A 20787-nucleotide genomic window follows, 5' to 3' on the forward strand; every position below is an offset into this window, starting at 1 on the left:
GCTTAAAGGATAACTCCACTATTTTGGGAAATTAGCTTATTTAACATCTTCCCTGGAGTTAGACAAGAAGATACATACCTTTTTTGTCTCTGTGCGTGCATTTTAGCTTTGGGAATAGACGCTCCGTTAGCATAGCTTAGCTTCATCACTGGAAGTGAGGCAGGACAGTAGCCTTACAGTACCTTACAGTGTATTGCAAGGTCTGACATTGACCAAACTTGATATGCATGACCTTGGTGGGCTCTAGGTCAACTCCTGCAAAGGGGGTCAATGTCAGACTTTGCAATCAAAAGTTAGGGGGCTAATAACCCTTGCCATAATTTCAGTGCGCCCCCTAACTTTCAAACGATCCCCACATCACACACACTCACTTTAGACCAGGGGTGGCCATTGCACAGAATGTTTGGACCAGTGGTTTATACTGTACCATCTGTGTTTAAATATGTGACTTTTACCATTTGTGAGGTTTAAATTAGGGCTGTCAGTTTATCGCGTTAATTAGATTAATTAATTACACAGCAAATAATCGCGTTTTTTTTTATAATATTTTTTTTGTATCATTCATTCCATAAGCATGTAGAATACACATTTACAGATTTTTTTTTAATATGGTCCATTTGCATGTTCTTGGTATCTGATTCTAGGGACATCTATGAATCTCAGGGAATGTATTCCCAGTGTCAGAAATACTGTGGGCTAGATCCACAAAGAATGGATTGCACGGTGCAAGTTGCACCCTTACTTACAATTCATTATGAATTGAAAATGGGGGACCCTGATGTAAACAAGACGAAAGTCTTTCTCTGGTCTGCATTCCCTTAACAATTGTGTGTATTGAGCCGTACTGTATTGTACCCATTCTGCAATCTGTTAATAACATTTTCATTCAATCAATCAATCTGCGCGGTGATTGATTGAATGAACATTTTATTTTGAGTAAATTGTAATGAACCAAATGAGAATATCAATAAAAAATTTTTTTATCTTTGACTGTGAATAACACCATGCTCAAATTGACCAGACCTGAAAAATCTAAGCAAATTAATAGATGGAAGATGATTAAACAGAAGGTTTTGTAGATACAGTACTGAATTCTGCCATCCGGACACATGCAATTTGAAATATGATTATAGAATATAGAATATGAGGCATAAAATGGTAATGCGATTAAAATGCGATTAATTAGATTAATTAATTACAAATCCTGTAATTAATTAGATTAATTTTTTTAATCGTCTGACAGCACTAGTTTAAATATATGTGACTTTATACCATCTGTGTTTAAATATGTGACTTTTACCATTTGTGAGGTTTAAATATTTGTGACTTTATACCAGCTGTGTTTTTTAAATATATTTGACTTTATACCATCTGTGTTGTTTAAATACATGTGACTTTATACAACAGTTGGTTCTGGTCAAGTAGTATTGATTGGCTGAGAGTTGTGTTATTTGCTATAATATCACGGCTAGGAATTACCTGGCATATACAGAGATTAATTAACTCTTCATCCTCTCCTATTCCTTTTGCTTTCCTTATCTCTTTCCTCTTCCCCTCTCCTTCGCCAGGGCTTTGAATGAGATGTGGAAGTGTCAGAACATGCTGAGAAGTCTGGTCAGAGAGCTGTTGGACCTACACAAGCTGCCTGTGGTGAATATACTCATAACCCTCCCCCCTCTCTCTCCAACATGTCAAAATCTCCAATATATCAGCCCATACTTTGTTGCTTACATGATGTTTATTTGTCTCTGTAGTCTGAGGCCAACAGCTCATCCATGTTTGGAAAACTGATGACTATTGCCAGTGAGTTGAAGACACATACACACACTTGCACTCACTCACACAACACATTAACCTCTTAAACCCGATGGTACCGGGCCAAGATTTATTTCACGTCACAAATGGATCAATACGTATTAAGTGATGTTGTGTTTATTTTTCAAATGTAGCTAAGAGTAAAGACCCTAACCCTATCAGCAGTCAAAAGTGTATATTTTCAGCACTAAGTTTGTTTACCAATAATTGTAAGTGTTATTAGCTAAATATGAGCTTGTCAAAAATCTCCATGCATTGCATCGGAAACCGGATGATTTAGACGTGAGGACATGACGCCGTCATGAAATCGTTGTAGTCCTAAGAAAGAGGAGACCCAGGGCTTTCGATGGACATCGAAATTTCATAAAACGACACTACGCAGGGGGCTTGGTGGCGTAGCGGAGATTGCGCTCGTCACCAATGCAAGAGACTCCGGTATCGAATCCCAGTCTTAGCATTGCCTTCGACTTGGGCCGGCCGTCGTACTGGCTCATTTGGCAGAGCCAGCGGGTGGAAGTCGATGGGTGGGGATTGGACGTTGTGGACAGCGACTCCTACAGGTGGGTTGGGTAACGCCTGCACAGCAGAGACAGGAAGTATCGAGGGCAGCGTGAGCCTCCCATACGTTACTCCTCGCCACTGAGAGTCCGCGCTGTCTGGTGAAAAGATGCGACAGGCTGCCTCCTCGTGTACCGGAGGGGACACGTGATGCAAGGCTTCTATCCTCACTACAACCGACCAGTGGGGGGCATAGTCTAGCAACGTTCAAGACAGGGGAGGGGAGAATTGGCAATACGAAAATACGAAAAAAATAGAAAATAAGGAGAAAAAGTGGATAAAAAAAATAACTACACTACACACCTCACACCAGCCACAGACATAGGAAGCCTAACTATTTTTCTTTTACAAATATTGACGTAAATTTTGTGATTATATCTCACGGATCGAACAAACCTCAATGTTATTGCCATAAAATACAACGTATATTGTTTCTTTACCTTTCTGTGAACGTCTAGGGAAAAAACGCGCCGCAAACCGGTAACAAATGGCGGAGTTATGGACATTATACAAAAGTAACTGTACTTACAGTAGATTTCATTCAGTCTTGTCTGCCCTGTACCGGGCGCCTGGTGGTACTGAATCCAAATTTAACTCTGAGGAGATTTTGGCCAATCCATAGATGTATGACTTGGCCATAAGAAGGTCATTTATACGCCTGATATTCTATATTCATATTTTATATGGCATGTGTTTGTTTTTTTAAGTACCTTTTTGCTTCATCTTATCTGACTCACACTAACCCTCTGACTCCCTGGTCTCCAGAGAACCTTCCGGATGCTGGCAAGGCCCAGGACTTCATGAAGAAGTTTAACCAGGCTCTGGGGGAGGACGAGAAGCTCCGAGTCCAGCTGGACACACTCATCAGCCCCACCTGCTCCTGTAAACAGGCTGAGCTCTGTGTGGTGAGAGGACACACACATATCACTCGCACAAACGTTATCATACTCATACACACACGCGCACACACACACACACACACAGTCTGCCCCCCGCCTCTCTCTCAATCACTCATACACACACACACACAAAAAGGTCTTTCTCACACATAAACACATTTCTCTCACTCACACACACATGCTTATATATACACCATTTGGATGGTGCTGACGGTCCCTGCGTGTGTTGCGGTTTGTGTCCAGAGGGAGATCACTCGGAAACTGACGTTCCCCAAGCAGCCCACCAACCCCTTCCTGGAGATGGTCAAGTTCCTGCTGGAGAGGATCGCCCCCGTTCACATCGACTCGGAGGCCATCAGGTCAGTAAACACACTGATTATAACGGTATACACTTTACACATCGACTCAGAGGCCATCAGGTCAGTAAACACACTGATTATAAAGGTATACACTGTTCACATCAACTCAGAGGCCATCAGGTCAGTAATGATTATAAAGGTATACACTTTACACATCGACTCAGAGGCCATCAGGTCAGTAATGATTATAAAGGTATACACTGTTCACATCAACTCGGAGGCCATCAGGTCAGTAATGATTATAAAGGTATACACTAGGGATGCTCCGATATTGGTATCGGTATCGGCCGCCGATATCAGTAAAATAGCTGGATCGGTTATCGGTAATTTTTTTGTTTTTTTTAATAATAAATCAAATAAGAAATAACCATTCAGTACATTTATATCTATGTGTTAATTTGTTACATTTAGTTTCACTAAGTTAGGAAAGTAATGTTTTAAGTCAAGCCTGATGTTGCCTTGCACAAAAGAATGATCCCAGTCTCTTCCACACAGTGACAGTGAGGCATACAGTTTATTAATTGAATGAATGAAGTTTATTTTCTGTCTTTGTTTACAACAAATCAAAAACACACTTGTGATCCTTTACAATTCTTAAAAACAAAATATATTTTAATAAATAAAAAAAACAACGTGGCCGTCTTTTTTTCTTTTTACTTTGGGGGGGGGGGGGGGGGGGGGGGGGGGGGGATTGGACGATCGGTATTGGCCGATACCCAAACCCAGGTATCTGTATCGGGACTGAAAAAGTTGGATCGGTACATCCCTAGTATACACTGTTCACATCAACTGAGAGGCCATCAGGTCAGTAATGATTATAAAGGTATACACCAGGGGAGCTCCCGTAGCTCACCGCGTATCTCGGCGCTATTTCGGCGTCGGGGACAACCGTGCTCGTCACGGATCTGGGGTACACAAGTTCGATTCCCGGACCCGCCGTATTTTCTCAGTGTCTTCCCCTACTCTACATCCCATTCAACCTGTTTCTGTCTGTCATGCTTGACCAGAAAAAGCGATAAACACTAAAAAAAAAAAAAAAAAGTATACACCAGTGGTGCCCAACCAGTCGATCGCGATTGACAGGTAGATCGCGGGCTGATTTCAAGTAGATCTCGATTAATAAAATTAGATAAAAATAAAAAAGAATACACTGTTTACATCAACTCGGAGGCCATCAGGTCAGTAAACACACTGATTATAAAGGTATACACCTACTTTTTATCAACTAATCTCACTGATCAATTTGCCATTATGAGATAAGATGATGGATGATAGTTTAATCCTTGTGTGTCCAGTAAATGTAATACTTGTGCACCCAGAATTTACTGGGCTAAATTGCATGCTAACGTTTTAGCGCACTGTACATGGTTAGTGGTAGGTACTAGCTTAGATGCATTAGCATCATCTCAAGAGGTTAACAAATTGTTAAAGAAACTACTGATGAAAATTACTTGGCAGCATCTCTACACCTTTACCCTCATTGAGAATATGCAATTTAAAAACAAGTATCCATTGATGTTTACCTGGAATTTCAAGTTTGCAGCTTTATTATTCTTTCAAGACATGTCAATACCTACTCAGCTTTCTATGTACACTGAAGCTAAATGTCTCAAGTTACCACATATTGGACCATAATAGGTTCAACCTATTAATGACATGGCACATGCAACTCAAATTCCAGGTGTCAACAATATGTTCAAAGTCGTGAAAGAGGTGTTGACACGTTTTCTTGAGTGGAGGGTATCTTTTTTTATAATTTTTTTTCCCTCCTTTTTCTGTTTTTCTCCCATCCCAATGTTAGTCCTTATGCCAATTCCCAATCCCCTTCCTGGTCATTGCGCACTCTACCCCCTACCATCGGTCTGGGAGGGCGGAGACTATCACATGCTTCCTCCGACACGTGTAGCCAGCCCACCGCTTCTTTTCACCTGGCAGCGCGGACTCTCATTGGGAGAGTGTAACGTGTGGAAGGTCACACTACCTCTCCAGATCCTTCCCTTGCTGTGCATGCGCCCCGATTGAACTGTAGGAGTCGCTGTTTACAACGACCAGGACCCACCCTCACCGGCTTCCCACCCACTGACACTGCCAATTGTGTCAGCACGGACAACTGACAAGCCGGAGGCCGCCCCGAGTGGAGGGGATCTTTAACACTTTCAGTGCCCGCCATTAACGTTGATTAATGTCCTTGGATGCCAGCATCCACTTCAATGATAGCGTTAAAAAACGCATAATCTGTTTTAAATAGGGATGTTCCGAATACGTGATCGGGATCGATCACGTGATTTTCCGAAGATCGGGATCTGCAAAAATATATTTTTTCTTTTACTTTTTTTTTTCTTCTTTTTCTCAACAAACATGACCATGTTCACGTCTTAAACTCATACTGAGGCCTTAGTTTTGGTTTTAAATTGCATATCATCATTCATTTATTTATTGTCACACAGAGCAGAAGAATTTTGCCAAAACAAACCAATAGTATCCAGCTGCAGAACGGCGGACCAGCCAAACTCTCAGACCCAAATACATTTTGATTTTGATTTTTTTAATCCCAATTTCTCACATTACATTCACCCTGAATGTTGACGTTATCCAGGTGAAAAGTTAACTTCATTCAAGCGAGGCATTGTAATCCTTGACATAAATCATTTGATGTATAATTAAATCAAAGGAAATGCGTTTGGGTCTGAGTGTGGCTGGTCTGCCGTTCTGCAGCTGGATACTATTGGTTTGTTTTGGCAGAATTCTTCTGCTCTGTGTGACAATAAATAAATGAATGATGATATGCAATTTAAAACCAAAACTAAGGCCTCAGTATGAGTTTAAGACGTGAACATGGTCATGTTTGTTGAATACAAAATAATAATAATAATAATAATTTTTAAAAAAATTATCGGTTCGGGAAAGATTGGTATCGGTAGATACTCAAAATCACATGATCGGGATCGGATTGGGAGCAAAAAAACGTGATCGGGACATCCCTAGTTTTAAATTATGGCTATGTGTCTAATCTGCCCGTCGCTTATCAATGACTTGTTTGCAGTCAACATTGTCAAAACGGATTGTTTTTTAATCGGTTCATATCCTTTTTATAGCATTTCGAAAAGCTATCGTTTTCTCAAATTTCAGGAAAATAGAAAGATTCCATCATAAACGGCATTTATTGGAATATTCTCGAATACACTAGACACGTTGTCATTTGTCAGCCTATTTATGAATCGTTTTCAAATAAACGCTAGATTATCGATAGTATATGTAATATGTGTACTTATGCACGCTATAGAAGCGAGCTGAGAAATCGATTCTCTTATTTCCTCAACAGCACACACACATATACACATACGGGACAGCTGTTATCTCAGTGAAAACAGCTCTGATTATCCTAAAACTGGTAACAGACTCCTTACCTTAGATCAGATGTTCTCCAAAAAGATTATTCCAATTCCTGATCGCCATTCCAAATATCGATCGCGTTTATTGATTGATTATTGGCTGCTGTAAATATATATTCCAGGCTGCTTTCCATCTCGCGATCACTTCCCTCTTCATCAGACGGCTCGCCAGCATAGTGGAGCCAGTAGGCCCCCCCCCCCCCCACACATCCACCAGTCTAATCGAATGGGCTGCCGTTACACAGGGATAGACGATAGGGGGCGATATTTTCCCATCGGAGCTCCTAGAGGGGCTGCTGTACCAACGGGAGACTCGGTTGATGAAATCTGAATTCAGATCGCTAAAAAATAAACTACAATTAGCGTCGTGGAGTGCAATAGCGGCCGCAAGGTGTTAGGTGGCGGTATTGGACGTTTGCGATCTCAGGCGCATTCCCAATGATCAGGCTGGATGGATGAATTATGAATGGATATAGCGAATAAAAGAAATAACGATGAAAACCCGACTTTTCTCTGGTTTGGCGCTCAAGCGATGGCGACTTAACCCGACTTATGTCGGGTCTGGCGTCCATTGTGTTAAGGAAAATAGACTAGGCTGGACTTAATCAGATTAACTAGTATTTTATTCAATTAGAGTACTGTAGTTCACAACAGAATAGAAAAATAGAATGGGATCTCCGGCCGGTTCCCCAGAAGGAAGGTCCGGTATTTCACAATAACATTGATATTTATAGACATTCAAAATCAGCTGATCACATGACCAAAATGACTAGTTTAAACAGGTGTGTCCTCCCTCAAATCATACAATCTTACATCATCGGACAAAGATCATGGGCTTTGACGAGTCCCCTCCCTGATCCTGACCCAAGATCCTGGTGACCTGGCTTCAATATTCTGGTTATGTTATCTTGACCTGCTTTGTACACATTCTACTTTGAATATTGTTTGGTGAAGACGAACACAACCCTTCCCACAGAGGTCTGTCAACGTCAGTGTTCACAGAGCTCGAAGGGAAGATAGTGTCTTTATGACTTCAATATCACTGAATTGTAGATTAATAGTAATTATGATTTTATGGTATAGAAACCATACATTTTCCACTACACACACTAGACGGATGCAATGTGACAAGCGTAATTGTGACCATGAGTAAAGTATGTGTTTGGCTGTGGTAATGGTGTGCAGACTAGACACCTGGTTGGTGACACACATCCAGATTCTATCTTCACCTAATCTAAAAAAGATTAGGGGAATTAAAATTATATATATTTTTTGTAAAATGGAGATTATTTGCAAAATAAATCAGCATTGTTTTTCGTGAAGTGCCCCTTTAAATTCAGCAATTTTCTGTCACATTTATTATTATTAAATTGTTGTATTTTATCAAATGCAAAACAAATAAAATCATTATCAGCATTATACTGGCCACCCTGCTCTCGGCCATTGGAAACCCCATATCGGTCGACCACTACTGCTAATTCAGTTATGAAATGTAAGATTCAAATATTTTGTAGTTTGAACTCGATGTAAGGACATTTAAAAATATAAAAAGGATCGTTGTCCCTGCAACAGCATTGCAGCAGCTGAATGCTAGCTCACACACACACACACACACACACAACACACACACATAAACAACATATACCAGTTGTGTAGCATACTTAATCTTTCAACATACTATAATTGGCTCTGATTTTAATATGGGCTCAGATTACATGTAACTGAAAACAGCACCTCACACAGAGCACCATGGCTGTATGATAGCCGCACACCCTCCTCTCCAATATCTCAGAGATGGAAAGCTTAATGTGCTCTCTGTGTGATTGTGTAACTGACGCTCTTACCAGCAGCAGGCTTTTCCCATTCAGTGAGACACCTACTGGTGGCAGGGTGAAACTGCAGGCCCCTGCCTCAGTACAGGGCTTAACCCTTTCTGCTCAATGGAAAAACACCACAAGGGAGAGGAAACATTCAATCTGAGTCACTGAGTGCGAGTGTTTTAATGTGTTCAGTGTAACCTGTCTTGTTGTGTACTATAAATGGTATTTTGCTGTCAGACATTTACCACTGCTAAAAGTGCTTGCTACTGAGGGGATTAGATCAATCTAGTGCATGGCTTGGGAAGCGGCTGACGTCACATTTCTGGGGCAAGCCGCTGTTTGTGTTTTTTTTGTTGGCGTATGAAAAGCCGCCGTATTTGTACATATTGCAGTTTTGGCAATTTCTCAATGCAAATTAATTTAAGAGATCCACCTAATATTGCAATTGGTGTATGTGGCAATGTCTAACTTCCCTCTCCCCAAGCGCTACACTGTCTTGTAAATATAGAGCCCTACACTGCCTTCTAAATAAAGAGCCCTACACTGCCTTCTAAATATAGAGCCCTATACTGCTTTCTAAATAAAGAGCCCTACACTGCTTTCTAAATATAGAGCCCTACACTGCTTTCTAAATAAAGAGCCCTACACTGCCTTCTAAATATAGAGCCCTATACTGCTTTCTAAATAAAGAGCCCTACACTGCTTTCTAAATATAGAGCCCTACACTGCTTTCTAAATAAAGAGCCCTACACTGCCTTCTAAATATAGAGCCCTACGCTGCTTTTTAAATATAGAGCCCTACACTGCTTTCTAAATATAGAGTCCTACACTGCCTTCTAAATATAGAGCCTTACACTGCCTTCTAAATATAGAGCCCTACACTGCCTTGTAAAGAAAGAGCCCTACACTGCCTTGTAAAGAAAGAGCCCTACACTGCCTTGTAAAGATGGATCCATACACTGTCTTGTAAAGAAAGAGCCCTACACTGTCTTGTAAAGAAAGAGCCCTACACTGTCTTGTAAAGAAAGAGCCCTACACTGCCTTTTAAAGAAAGAGCCCTACACTGTCTTGTAAAGAAAGAGCCCTACACTGCCTTTTAAAGAAAGAGCCCTACACTGCCGTATAAAGAAAGAGCCCTATACACTGTCTTGTAAAGAAAGAGCCATACACTGCCCTCTAAAGATAGAGCCATACACTGTCTTGTAAAGAAAGAGCCCTACACTGTCTTGTAAAGAAAGAGCCCTACACTGTCTTGTAAAGAAAGAGCCCTACACTGTCTTGTAAAGATAGAGCCATACACGGTCTTGTAAAGATAGAGCCATACACTGCCTTATAAAGAAAGAGCCATACACTGCCTTTTAAAGAAAGAGCCCTACACTGTCTTGTAAAGAAAGAGCCCTACACTGCCTTCTAAATATAGAGCCCTACACTGCCTTTTAAAGAAAGAGCCCTACACTGTCTTGTAAAAGAGCCCTACACTGCCTTTTAAAGAAAGAGCCCTACACTGCCTTTTAAAGAAAGAGCCCTACACTGTCTTGTAAAGAAAGAGCCCTACACTGCCCTTTAAAGAAAGAGCCCTACACTGCCTTTTAAAGAAAGAGCCCTACGCTGCCCTCTAAAGATGGAGCCCAACACTGTCTTGTAAAAGAGCCCTACACTGCCTTGTAAAGAGCCCTACACTGCCTTTTTAAAGAAAGAGCCCTACACTGCCTTGTAAAGAAAGAGCCCTACACACTGCCATCTAAAGATGGAGCCCAACACTGTCTTGTAAAAGAGCCCTACACTGCCTTGTAAAGAAAGAGCCCTACACTGCCTTTTTAAAGAAAGAGCCCTACACTGCCTTTTTAAAGAAAGAGCCATACACTGCCTTGTAAAGAAAGAGCCCTACACTGCCTTTTAAAGAAAGAGCCCTACACTGCCTTTTTTTTTTTTTTTTTTTTTTTTTTTTTTGATCTTTTTCCCCCTCCATTTTCCTCCGATTTTCTCCCATCCCAATGTTAGTCGTATGCCAATTCCCAGTCCCTTCCTGGTCGCTGCGCACTTACCCCCCACAGTCAGATCATCTGGGAGAGTGGAGGCTACCACGTGCTTCCTCCGACACACGTCCAGCCAATCACCGCTTCTTTTCACCTGGCAGCGCGGATTCTCATCGAGAGGGCGTAGCGTGTGGGAGGACCACACTATCCCCCTCAAGTCCTATCCGCGCTTAGCAGGCGCCCCGACCGAACTGTAGGAGTCCCTGTTTACAACGACCCGGACCCACCCCGCCAGCTTCTCCCACCCTCTAATACAGCCAATTGTATTAGTGCAGACGGCCAGCCAAGCTGGTGACAACCCCGGAGCTGTGAGCTGGATTCGAACAGGCGAATCCAGCTCACAGCTCCGGGGTTGGTGACGAACGCAATCTCCGCTCGGCCACCTAACCGCCTCCTACACTGCCTTTTTAAAGAAAGAGCCCTACACTGCCTTTTTAAAGAAAGAGCCCTACACTGCCTTTTTAAAGAAAGAGCCCTACACTGCCTTGTAAAGATAGAGCCCTACACTGCCTTTTAAAGAAAGAGCCCTACACTGCCTTTTAAAGAAAGAGCCCTACACTGCCTTGTAAAGATAGAGCCCTACACTGCCTTTTAAAGAAAGAGCCCTACACTGCCTTTTAAAAGAGCCCTACACTGCCCTCTAAAGATGGAGCCCAACACTGTCTTGTAAAGAAAGAGCCCTACACTGCCTTGTAAAGAAAGAGCCCTACACTGCCATGTAAAGATAGAGCTCTACACTGCCTTGTAAAGTGACTGCTCACTCCCAGAGCGTTACACTGCCTTGTAAAGAAAGAGCCCTACACTGCCCTCTAAAGATGGAGCCCTACACTGCCTTGTAAAGTGACTGCTCACTCCCAGAGCGTTACACTGCCTTGTAGAGAAAGATGGAGTAACTGTTCACTCCCACAGTGCTACACTGCCTTGTAGAGAGACTGTTACCATGACTTGCAGTTAGTTTATTTAAGTTTTTCTTGTTCTTGCAAACGCAACATACTAGAGTGATGAAACTTTATTTCAATGTAACAAAAATTACAATTGATTTTCGACAAAACATTTGAGTACGTGCGTTAGTCTTTTTTCCACAGTGGGGCGGCGTAGTAGTAGTGATGATGTTGTGTGTGTGTGTGGCGTTGTCTCCCAGTGCTCTGGTGAAGCTGCTGAACAAATCCATCGAGGGCACGGCTGATGACGACGAGGAAGGAGTCACGCCAGACACTGCCATTCGCTCCGGCCTGGAACTACTGAAGGTATGGAGCGAGGGAGGGAGGGATGGATGGATGTTAGAAGAAAGATGGAATAAGTTCAAGTTTATCACATTGTCACAATAAAATACACGTACTTTACGGTGAAATGCTTGGGACGGAGCCCACAGAGACTTGTGCCGGACGCCTGTTCCTTAATAACAAGCAAGCAGTGCAAGAATGCGGAAGCATTCGTCACCGCAGGTACCGTAGTGGCGTGCGGTAATGCGCCTTTCATTTTCCTTCGCCCAGCGCCCAGGTGCGTGCACCGGCGGCGGCGTGCTCGCTCAGGTGCGTGCGTGCGCCGGCGTGCTCGCGAGGTGCCCGCGCATGCGCATGAGATCCCGCCTTGGTTCGACACGAGCGGATGCCAGAAACCGCCCCTTATTCAGTATCCAGAAATAGCTCAATTGGCAAGACTGCATGGCTGTGGATCCTACGGCTCGTTTGCTGGCGAGTTCGAATCCCATCAAATTTTTTTTTTTAACGTGATTTTTTTTTTAACGTGTATTCTTTCGCCGGTTAAGGTTAGGCATGGTTAAGGTTAGGCATTGTTTCGGAGTTGGTTAAGGTTAGAACGGTTAAGTTTAGGCGCTGTTAAGGAGCTGGTTAAGGTTAGAGTTTGTCAAAGAGAATGGCAATAGACAGCCTATTTCCGCGCGACAGCTCCCAAAGCGGGCCTGAAAAGAAAGGCGCTTTACCGTAGTGGCGTGCGGTGACGAATGCTTCCGCATTTTTGCACTGCTTGCTTGTCATTATGCTACACGCGTGCCGGACAGTGCGGCGCCATTTTGAAGGGAGGGAACACCGGAGAGAGGATGAGATTCTAGTTTTTTGGCCTGCCCCCTTATTTGATTCAACGGTCATTAAAGGTAGAATCTGTAATGCCATCGAACAGCGACCTCTAGGCAAAATAACTCCTGTGTTGTGATCTGTTCATATTTTGTTGAACTCGTCATCATTTGTGACTAGCCGTAGACAGTAGGGACTTGTTGAGCCATCTTCTAAAAAAATTACTTATTATGAAAGTACAGATTCATACCTTCAAAATAAGTCACTTGAACATTTTGGTGGGATACTTTTCAAGCTACTTCCTATGAATCATGGTGATTATCACAAAACCTAATCAGAGAAAATGGCCTTGACATTTTTACACTGAGGGGCCTTTCTCTCTCACCAATCGGGGTCGAATCAGCGCCCCCGGGGACGGGGGGGGAGTGTTCTCACTCAGACGGACACACCCCTTTTGGGATCGAAGCGGCGCTGATTAGTACTACCCCCCGCTGAACCTGGGACGATTGAAATAGGTGGTCTCGGGTGCGGGCCAGTGGGAGCGGGGGGCGTGACACACACAACGTCGTTACTGTAATGCTTTTCATACTTGCTTGAATTTTGGGCAGATAAAACCACACAGCAACAACTGGACAATACCCACAAAAACTATATTTATGGGCAATTTGAGAGTTCAGACCTCAACCAAACAAGCATGTGGAGCCTCACAGCTCAGTGGATGAAAACATGAAGCCACGTTACAAAGCACAGCACTTCTGGCTCGCATTAGGCCTGGCAATTTTTTTTGCCATTCTATGTCTATACATTGGTTTCTTGTTTGAATGCATTTATTTCTATTAGACCAGTGGTGCCCAACCAGTTGGCCGTGGTCGACCAGTAGATCAATGACATGTAATATAATTGCCACGAGCGATGGGATAATGTTAGCTGCTGGACAGGCATTGCTGTATACTATACTTTCTTGTTCGAATGCATTTATTTCTATTAGACCAGTGGTGCCCAACCAGTCGGCCGTGGTCGACCAGTAGATCAATGACATTCAATATAATCGATGCGAGCAATGTTACTAGTAAAAGGCTAAGCTAACTAGCGTTAGCCGTTAGCTTAGCCTTATCGTTAACCCTGCAAAACGCTCAAAAGCGTAGCGTACTCTACAACAGAGTTCCATTCGTGAGAAAAGGGGGGTGGGTTATATTGACAAGGCTTGACAACGGAGGTTCAAATATAACTTCATATTTATTGGTTATTTGTTTCTTTTATATCAGCATCCCGTCTCCGTGTTAACACACTTCCTGTTTACATTTTCGAGCGTGACATCATCGCCTACGGCAAGCGTAAACGCTCAAAACGCAAACCGTAAACGGAACCCGGAGCGAACCAAGACTGAAGTGTGTACACAACTAGAGGGGGGAGAGGGAGGGGGGAAGTTCGCATCCGACCCGGAATGAGGACGGTACGGAACGGAACCGAATGGGTGAGTGAGAAAGGCCCCTTAGTGTTAAAAAACTACAACCCTACCCAGAATGCATTGTAATCCAAGGCAATTAACACCTTTCTGCGTTCTAGTCAGGCTCTTTTGTTATGACAATGAGTCTATCTTGTGGCACTGTCTATGACATGCCCCAGTGATGAGCAATCTCCAAGTATTAGGCCTATGGACCTAGTATTTATATAATGTATTATACTTGTCCTAATATAGTACTAACCTACACAGGGTGTCCGCGGATCCTTAAAAAGTCTTAAAAAGTCTTAAATTGGTTTATCAATAATTAAGGCCTTAGTTTGTCTTAAAATGTCTTAAATCCATTTTCAAAGGTCTTAAAAATGCCATAGAAAGGAAAGATAAAATGCCATGTCATGTTTTATTATGAAATCTGGGGAAGAACGGTTAACGGGAGATAAAGTCGGGAGTTTTTATTGGCCGCGTTGTAGCATCACGCAGACCGGAATGGGGCGGAACCAACACGGGTCCTTATGTTGGCCGGGAACAATTTCAGTGGAGTCTAGCTAACGTTAGCAAGGCGAAGCGGAAGCGATAACGTTACGTTTAGTTTAGCATTTGCACTCGTTAATATGGGAAAGTGCCAATTTAACGAGAACTGGCTCGACAATCCACTGTTTGCGCCATGGTTGGTCCCAGTCAAAGACCATTACGAGGCCCGCTGCAACAACAAAAAAAGAGCAGTCGAGTCGCACATGCTGAGCAGCGCTAAGCGTACCTCTGCTCTGCAAAAACGGCGCCTGCAAACTACTATTTCGAATTTCTTTTCGGCCCCGCCATCTCAGGTAGGACTATAACATCTGCACCAACAGAAGTCCGGATAACATGCGGCTCCACGCCAACACTTGAAGCTGAGGTCTTAACTTGAAAATAATCTATTCACGGATGTAAACAAGGACACGTTTGTGTTTATGTTCGATGTCACCCACTATGTATTTTTTGTATTTTTTCCTCCCACCCACCCCCTCCTAATGTACAGTATCCTCCCATCATATGTATGTTAGGATCTATGGGTAACAGTACTGTATATTTGCATATCGTATATGTCACAAATGTAACAGTACTATATACCTGTATGTCCCTATGCCATAAATGTCACTATGAATTGAAAATGGGGGACCCTGATGTAAACAAGACAAACGTCTTTCTCTGGTCTGCATCCCCTTAACAATTGTGTGTATTGAGCCGTACTGTATTGTACCCATTCTGCAATCTGTTAAACAAAGTTTTCATTCATTCAACCAAACCACAAAAACAAAACGACTGGATGAATAAATGAAAAACTTTATTAACAGATTGCAGAATGGGTACAATACAGTACGGCTCAATACACACAATTGTTAAGGGGATGCAGACCAGAGAGACTTTCGTCTTGTTTACATCAGGGTCCCCCATTTTCAATTCATAGTAACTGTACTGTTACATTTGTGACATATGCAAATATACAGTACTGTTACCCAGAGATCCTAACAGAAAATATATACATATGATGGGGAGGAGACTGTACATTAGGAGGGGGGGGGGGGGGGTTGGACATTTACGGTGCCCAGTTTCTAATTGCAGCCTCCCGTAGGTGCTCTTTAAGAGCGGTTTTGAATGTGGGCAGGGGTAAAGTGGGTTTTAGGAGTGAGGTTAAGCAGTAGTCTGACCAGTTTGTTTTGTGATGTTTGTAATCTTGTTTTTAGGGCCTTTGAGGTGCTTAGGTACCATGAGGTGCAAGCATAGTCGTAGTACCCTTGAATGAGTGCTCCTGCCAGAGTCTTCAGGGTATTCTTGTTTACCAGAGAGGAGATCCGGCACAAGAATCTTGTTTGTTGGTTGACTTTTTTGATACCCTGGGGAGGGTGGTAATAGTTATGTGTTCTGACAGGTATCAGTCCTATGGTGATAATCATGTGTTCGTACAGGTATCAGTCCTATGGTAGTATGTGTTCTGACGGAAATGTGGCTGTTGCACTTGCTGCTTGGCCCCTGGTATATTTTGTATAGCTATATTTGCTATTTATGTTTGGTCACCCCTTTGTTGAAATTCATCCAATCCAGTTACTCCTTTAAGTTCAAGATTTTTAAGTTTCCAAGTTATGTTTTAATAAACATCTTTGGACCAACGTGTCCCTAAACTTAAACTAATTGGTGTCGTTGCATGCTTTTTGCCATTTTGTTATTGTGAAATTGGTATTAAATTTAATTCTGAGTGGCATTAAAAAGTCTTAAAAAGCCTTAAATCTGACTGGGCTAAACCTGCAGATACCCTGCTACACTGTTACAAAGGATCAGATTAAACCGAATATATATATTTATTGATTGATATACACCCCAACACACTCTTGATGGGGCGGCTGGACCCCGCGCTACCACAGACAATGTACAGGCCTGAAGAAGCGAACGGCCGAAGAATGTGGAGGTACAGTCAAGTATTGGCTGACAAGTTTTGGAACAGCTTCCTACTCCACTATCTACCGTCTCTACAGACCCGCCAGAAGTGGGTGAAAGAGAGAGACAATTTGACAGAAGGAACAGTCGTCATGATTATCGACCAGTCACTACCCCGAGCTATGTGGCCGGCTGGCCGCGTAAGCAAAGTGATCACCGGTGCCGACGGAAAGGTCCGAGCAGCCGAAGTGCTCGTCCAAGGACGGATCTACACCCGACCCGTGGCGAGGCTAATAGAACTGCCAAGGCTCCCCGATACTATCGATGACGACCATGACCCCATGACTTTGTGAACTGCCCGACCCCTCACAACAGACATTGAGTAGTGGACAGTGCGGTTAATCTGTCTCTGCTTAGCTAATTAGGTGGGACTAATTAGGAGGCGGCTGTTACAAAGGATCAGATTAAACCGAATATATATATTTATTGATTGATATATATTGCATAGTATTTGTATATCGTTTGATATCCCTTGTATATTCCTTGTACATATACACGGAATATCCCTTTAGCCTAGTACAGACCATAATATTTCATTCTCCTATTGGACAGCGGTCCACAGGCGCCAGGGCCATGCCTCCAGAGTCAGGTTCAAAGCCACCGTCAAGACATGTCTGTACATGCCCGGCCTTGCCCAAGAATACGAGACAGAAATGAGGCTGGCACTAGATTGTTCGCCGTGCATATAAATATGGCGCAGGTGAATACAGAAGCACTTAGGAACTAAAGTTGAAGCCTCACCCACGATACTCCGTGCGGTGAAGTATGGCCTGTTTGGCCCCAAAGAGAGCATTGAGACCGCGTGCGAATTAATAACTGAAGTGTCAGAGTTTGGCGCTATACCGTCGAGTGCGACATATTTCTATTAAGTCAGTAATAGTCTATTTGTGTATAGTGTATCGTGCGGCTAAAGTTCTACAGTGACCAGCATCACCAACGCTTCCTCGTACCAGCTAGAGTGCTTATCCAGGCTGGGCTGCTTTCATGGCGCTTTCACCCGAGGAGACCTAGACGAGGATCGTGTGGACATGTACACTGGATTAATCTACCCGACGACTGCATAGCCATTTACGGCTGGATTATATTTGTTTTGGTCCTGTGATTTATGGAGCGGAGAATCGCCGACGCCTACACGTGTGTGGGATTTACCCTGTGAGGAGCCACGTCGAGTCTGCGCCTCAGAGAGCCTGAGGCAGGCTACCTTTCTTCACTGTGGAGCTACAGTCTACGGAGAACAGCTGTATTCGTCTGTGGATCAAGAGACTATTGCACCGTCTCCTGTACTTGGAGTCTCCTTAGTCATCGTTGACCAGACTCTCTACTACCGACAGATCCTCTACCCCTGCTGGCTTACAACCGGGGGGACCCTTCAGTATCTCCCGCTATATATTACCAGTGCACCATAGATATAATTCCCTAAGATTCAGGTCGTATAATTACCTCCTGCGTAACCAGAGAATGGACATTCATTATTGATTTGCCTACGCACATTCCTTTGCCTTACAAGAGCATCCAAAGTATAATAGAGAAGTATATTATGTACCTTTTGCTGCAATAAATACTTAATTATAACTTTGTGTGGAACCGATTTATTGTGGGAAGTGTTCATCATATTTATATATCATGTACTGTATGGCCAGTAATTAAAGTACATAAAGCGGTAGTGGTTTAATGATACCATACTTATCAATACAGTCAGGGAATTGTACCCCTCAGTTACATACACTGTAGCACTCAACACTTTGATGAACATAGTTACTCAGCTGATAGAGTTGTGCCCTTCCTGATGACTTGTCGTACAGACCTTGTAAGTCTAAAAGTGGATAAAAGGGTCAGCTAAATGACCAAATGTAAATGTATTTATAAGGAGGACCTAGTATTTATATACTGTATTATGTGGACCAGGACCTAGTATGTATATTATGTATTATGAATTGAAAATGGGGGACCCTGATGTAAACAAGACTAATCAAGTTTCAAGATTTTATTATCATTTAAAATAACACAAGATTTATTCACATACACACCAGGGCATACAGTGAAATGTGGGTGGCCATGCCCGCTTTGATTGTGCAGTAATACTAATAAACTAATAAAATAGACATAATAAACGGGGGGAAAAAATAGGCATGATAAAATTTAAACCGCTGCTTGATACTTTGGCTGGTGCAGGACACGGACGTCACAGGGCAGCTGGAATCTTGTTTCCGCACCGTGGCGGCCTGTCCTGACCAATAGCGCATCTTGAAAGGCGCGTTAATAAATTTGTTTATCTGGCTTACTGCCGCGGATTCAAGCCACGCAATAACAAAGCGCAACATTAAAATAAGGACAGCTGTTTACAAGTGGATGTTTAATGACAATAAAGCATAACAATGGCTGAAATGAAACCCAACCTTAATTGTGAAATGCCTGTATGGAAAATGCTGACGAAATATAAAAGTTGTTTGTTATTTTCTTTGAGTTTCCCTATTGAATGAATTTACTTTCTTATGGCATTAGGTTGCAATAAATCCACTCGAACGAATTTCATTCGCTCATAAAATTCGTGACATTCTAAATGTGTTTTAATGTTGTTTAATGACAATACACCTGACTCGCGTTTTATGATGAAGGTCTTTTTAATATAGACACTGCGTTTGTCACAAGTTAAGTTGCTATAACTTATAACGTTAAGAAGTGTATTAACATTTCCGTTCTCTCTGCTAGAAAGGAGAGCTTGTGTCCTTGTGTGTTTCAACACCTATAAGTACTTGTGATTAATGCATGAAGCACGTGCAGACAGACCACACCCAGCGTAAGCCCTCATCTGTAGTCTTTCCACAGTATTGAGACGCAATACTGTCGGATAATCTAACAATAATTAACTCATTTACAAATTGTATTAAAGTTTTCGATTTTCTGAAGTGCAAGACATTTTCGCATTTTCTGATGCTTGTATCTCGCCACACCAAGTCGGGTTTGGTGACGCCGAGTCACATTTGTTTAAGGTTGTTTATAAACCCTTACCTTAATCCTAACTTTAACCTCGCACCCCACCATAACCTAAAATAGAGATGGGGGAAGGCGACTTTAAGTTCAATGAAATTCAAATGGCTTCTTGCCACTGATGGAGATGTATGAATAGAAGAAAGAGCTAATTGACAGAGGGAAGCAACAGTTGTGATGAGGATCAAGAAAAGGGGGCAGGGTTTGAGATAGGTCAGTTGTTCTATTCTACTCTACTCTGATTTACTATATTCTCACCTCTCCTCTTCTCTCCCCTCCTACTGCTCCTCCTATTCCTCCCCTACTCTCTGCTCCTCTCCAGGTCCTGTCATTCACCCACCCCACAGCGTTCCACTCGGCAGAAACCTACGAGTCTCTTCTCCAGTGTCTGAAGATGGAGGATGACAAGGTGGCAGAGGCTGCCATCCAGATCTTCAGGAACACTGGCCAGAAGATCGAGACGGAGCTTCAGCAGATCAGATCGTAAGAGGCGGAGAGGTGGATGGAGAGAGATTTCTAGTTGCACGTTATGGAATGGATGTTATAATAGGCTCTATAGCTCTATTGTCATAGGCAGTTCAGCTTTGGAATGTCTGATAATTGTATCAAAGGAAAACAATATCATCACACTTTGCGAGGGAAGGTGATGTCTGGGAGTCTTTTCATACAGTTTAAATTGTAACAATCTGGGGGGGGGGCAGGTGGCGCACGGAGACTACGTTCGTCACCAACACCGGGAGACACTAGGATTCGCCTGTTCGAATCCAGCTCCCGGCGTTGCTATCAGCTTGGCTGGCCTCTATCAGGGGGTGGGAAAGCTGAAGGGTGGGTCCTGGGCGTTGTGGACAGCGACCCCTACAGTTCGGTCGGGGCGCCTGCTCAGCGATGGTTGGAACTGAGGAGAGATAGTGTGGCCTCCCACACGCTACACTCTCCCCGGTGAGAACCTGCGC

General features: G+C 43.0%; 1 protein-coding gene across 1 annotated transcript in view; it reads left to right on the forward strand.

Annotated features, from left to right (window-relative positions):
- pds5a (PDS5 cohesin associated factor A) overlaps positions 1-20787 on the forward strand; it is a 131235-nt gene that overhangs the window by 85671 nt on the left and 24777 nt on the right. Inside the window, exons 14-19 of the mRNA XM_084319029.1 lie at positions 1569-1650; positions 1755-1803; positions 3139-3278; positions 3516-3631; positions 12021-12126; positions 20157-20317. Coding sequence (XP_084175155.1) covers positions 1569-1650; positions 1755-1803; positions 3139-3278; positions 3516-3631; positions 12021-12126; positions 20157-20317 — 654 coding nt within the window. The remainder of the gene's footprint in view (positions 1-1568; positions 1651-1754; positions 1804-3138; positions 3279-3515; positions 3632-12020; positions 12127-20156; positions 20318-20787) is intronic.

This window comes from Notolepis coatsorum (assembly GCF_963971535.1).
Source record: "Notolepis coatsorum genome assembly, chromosome: 7".
In the NCBI taxonomy this organism is placed as follows: domain Eukaryota; kingdom Metazoa; phylum Chordata; class Actinopteri; order Aulopiformes; family Paralepididae; genus Notolepis; species Notolepis coatsorum.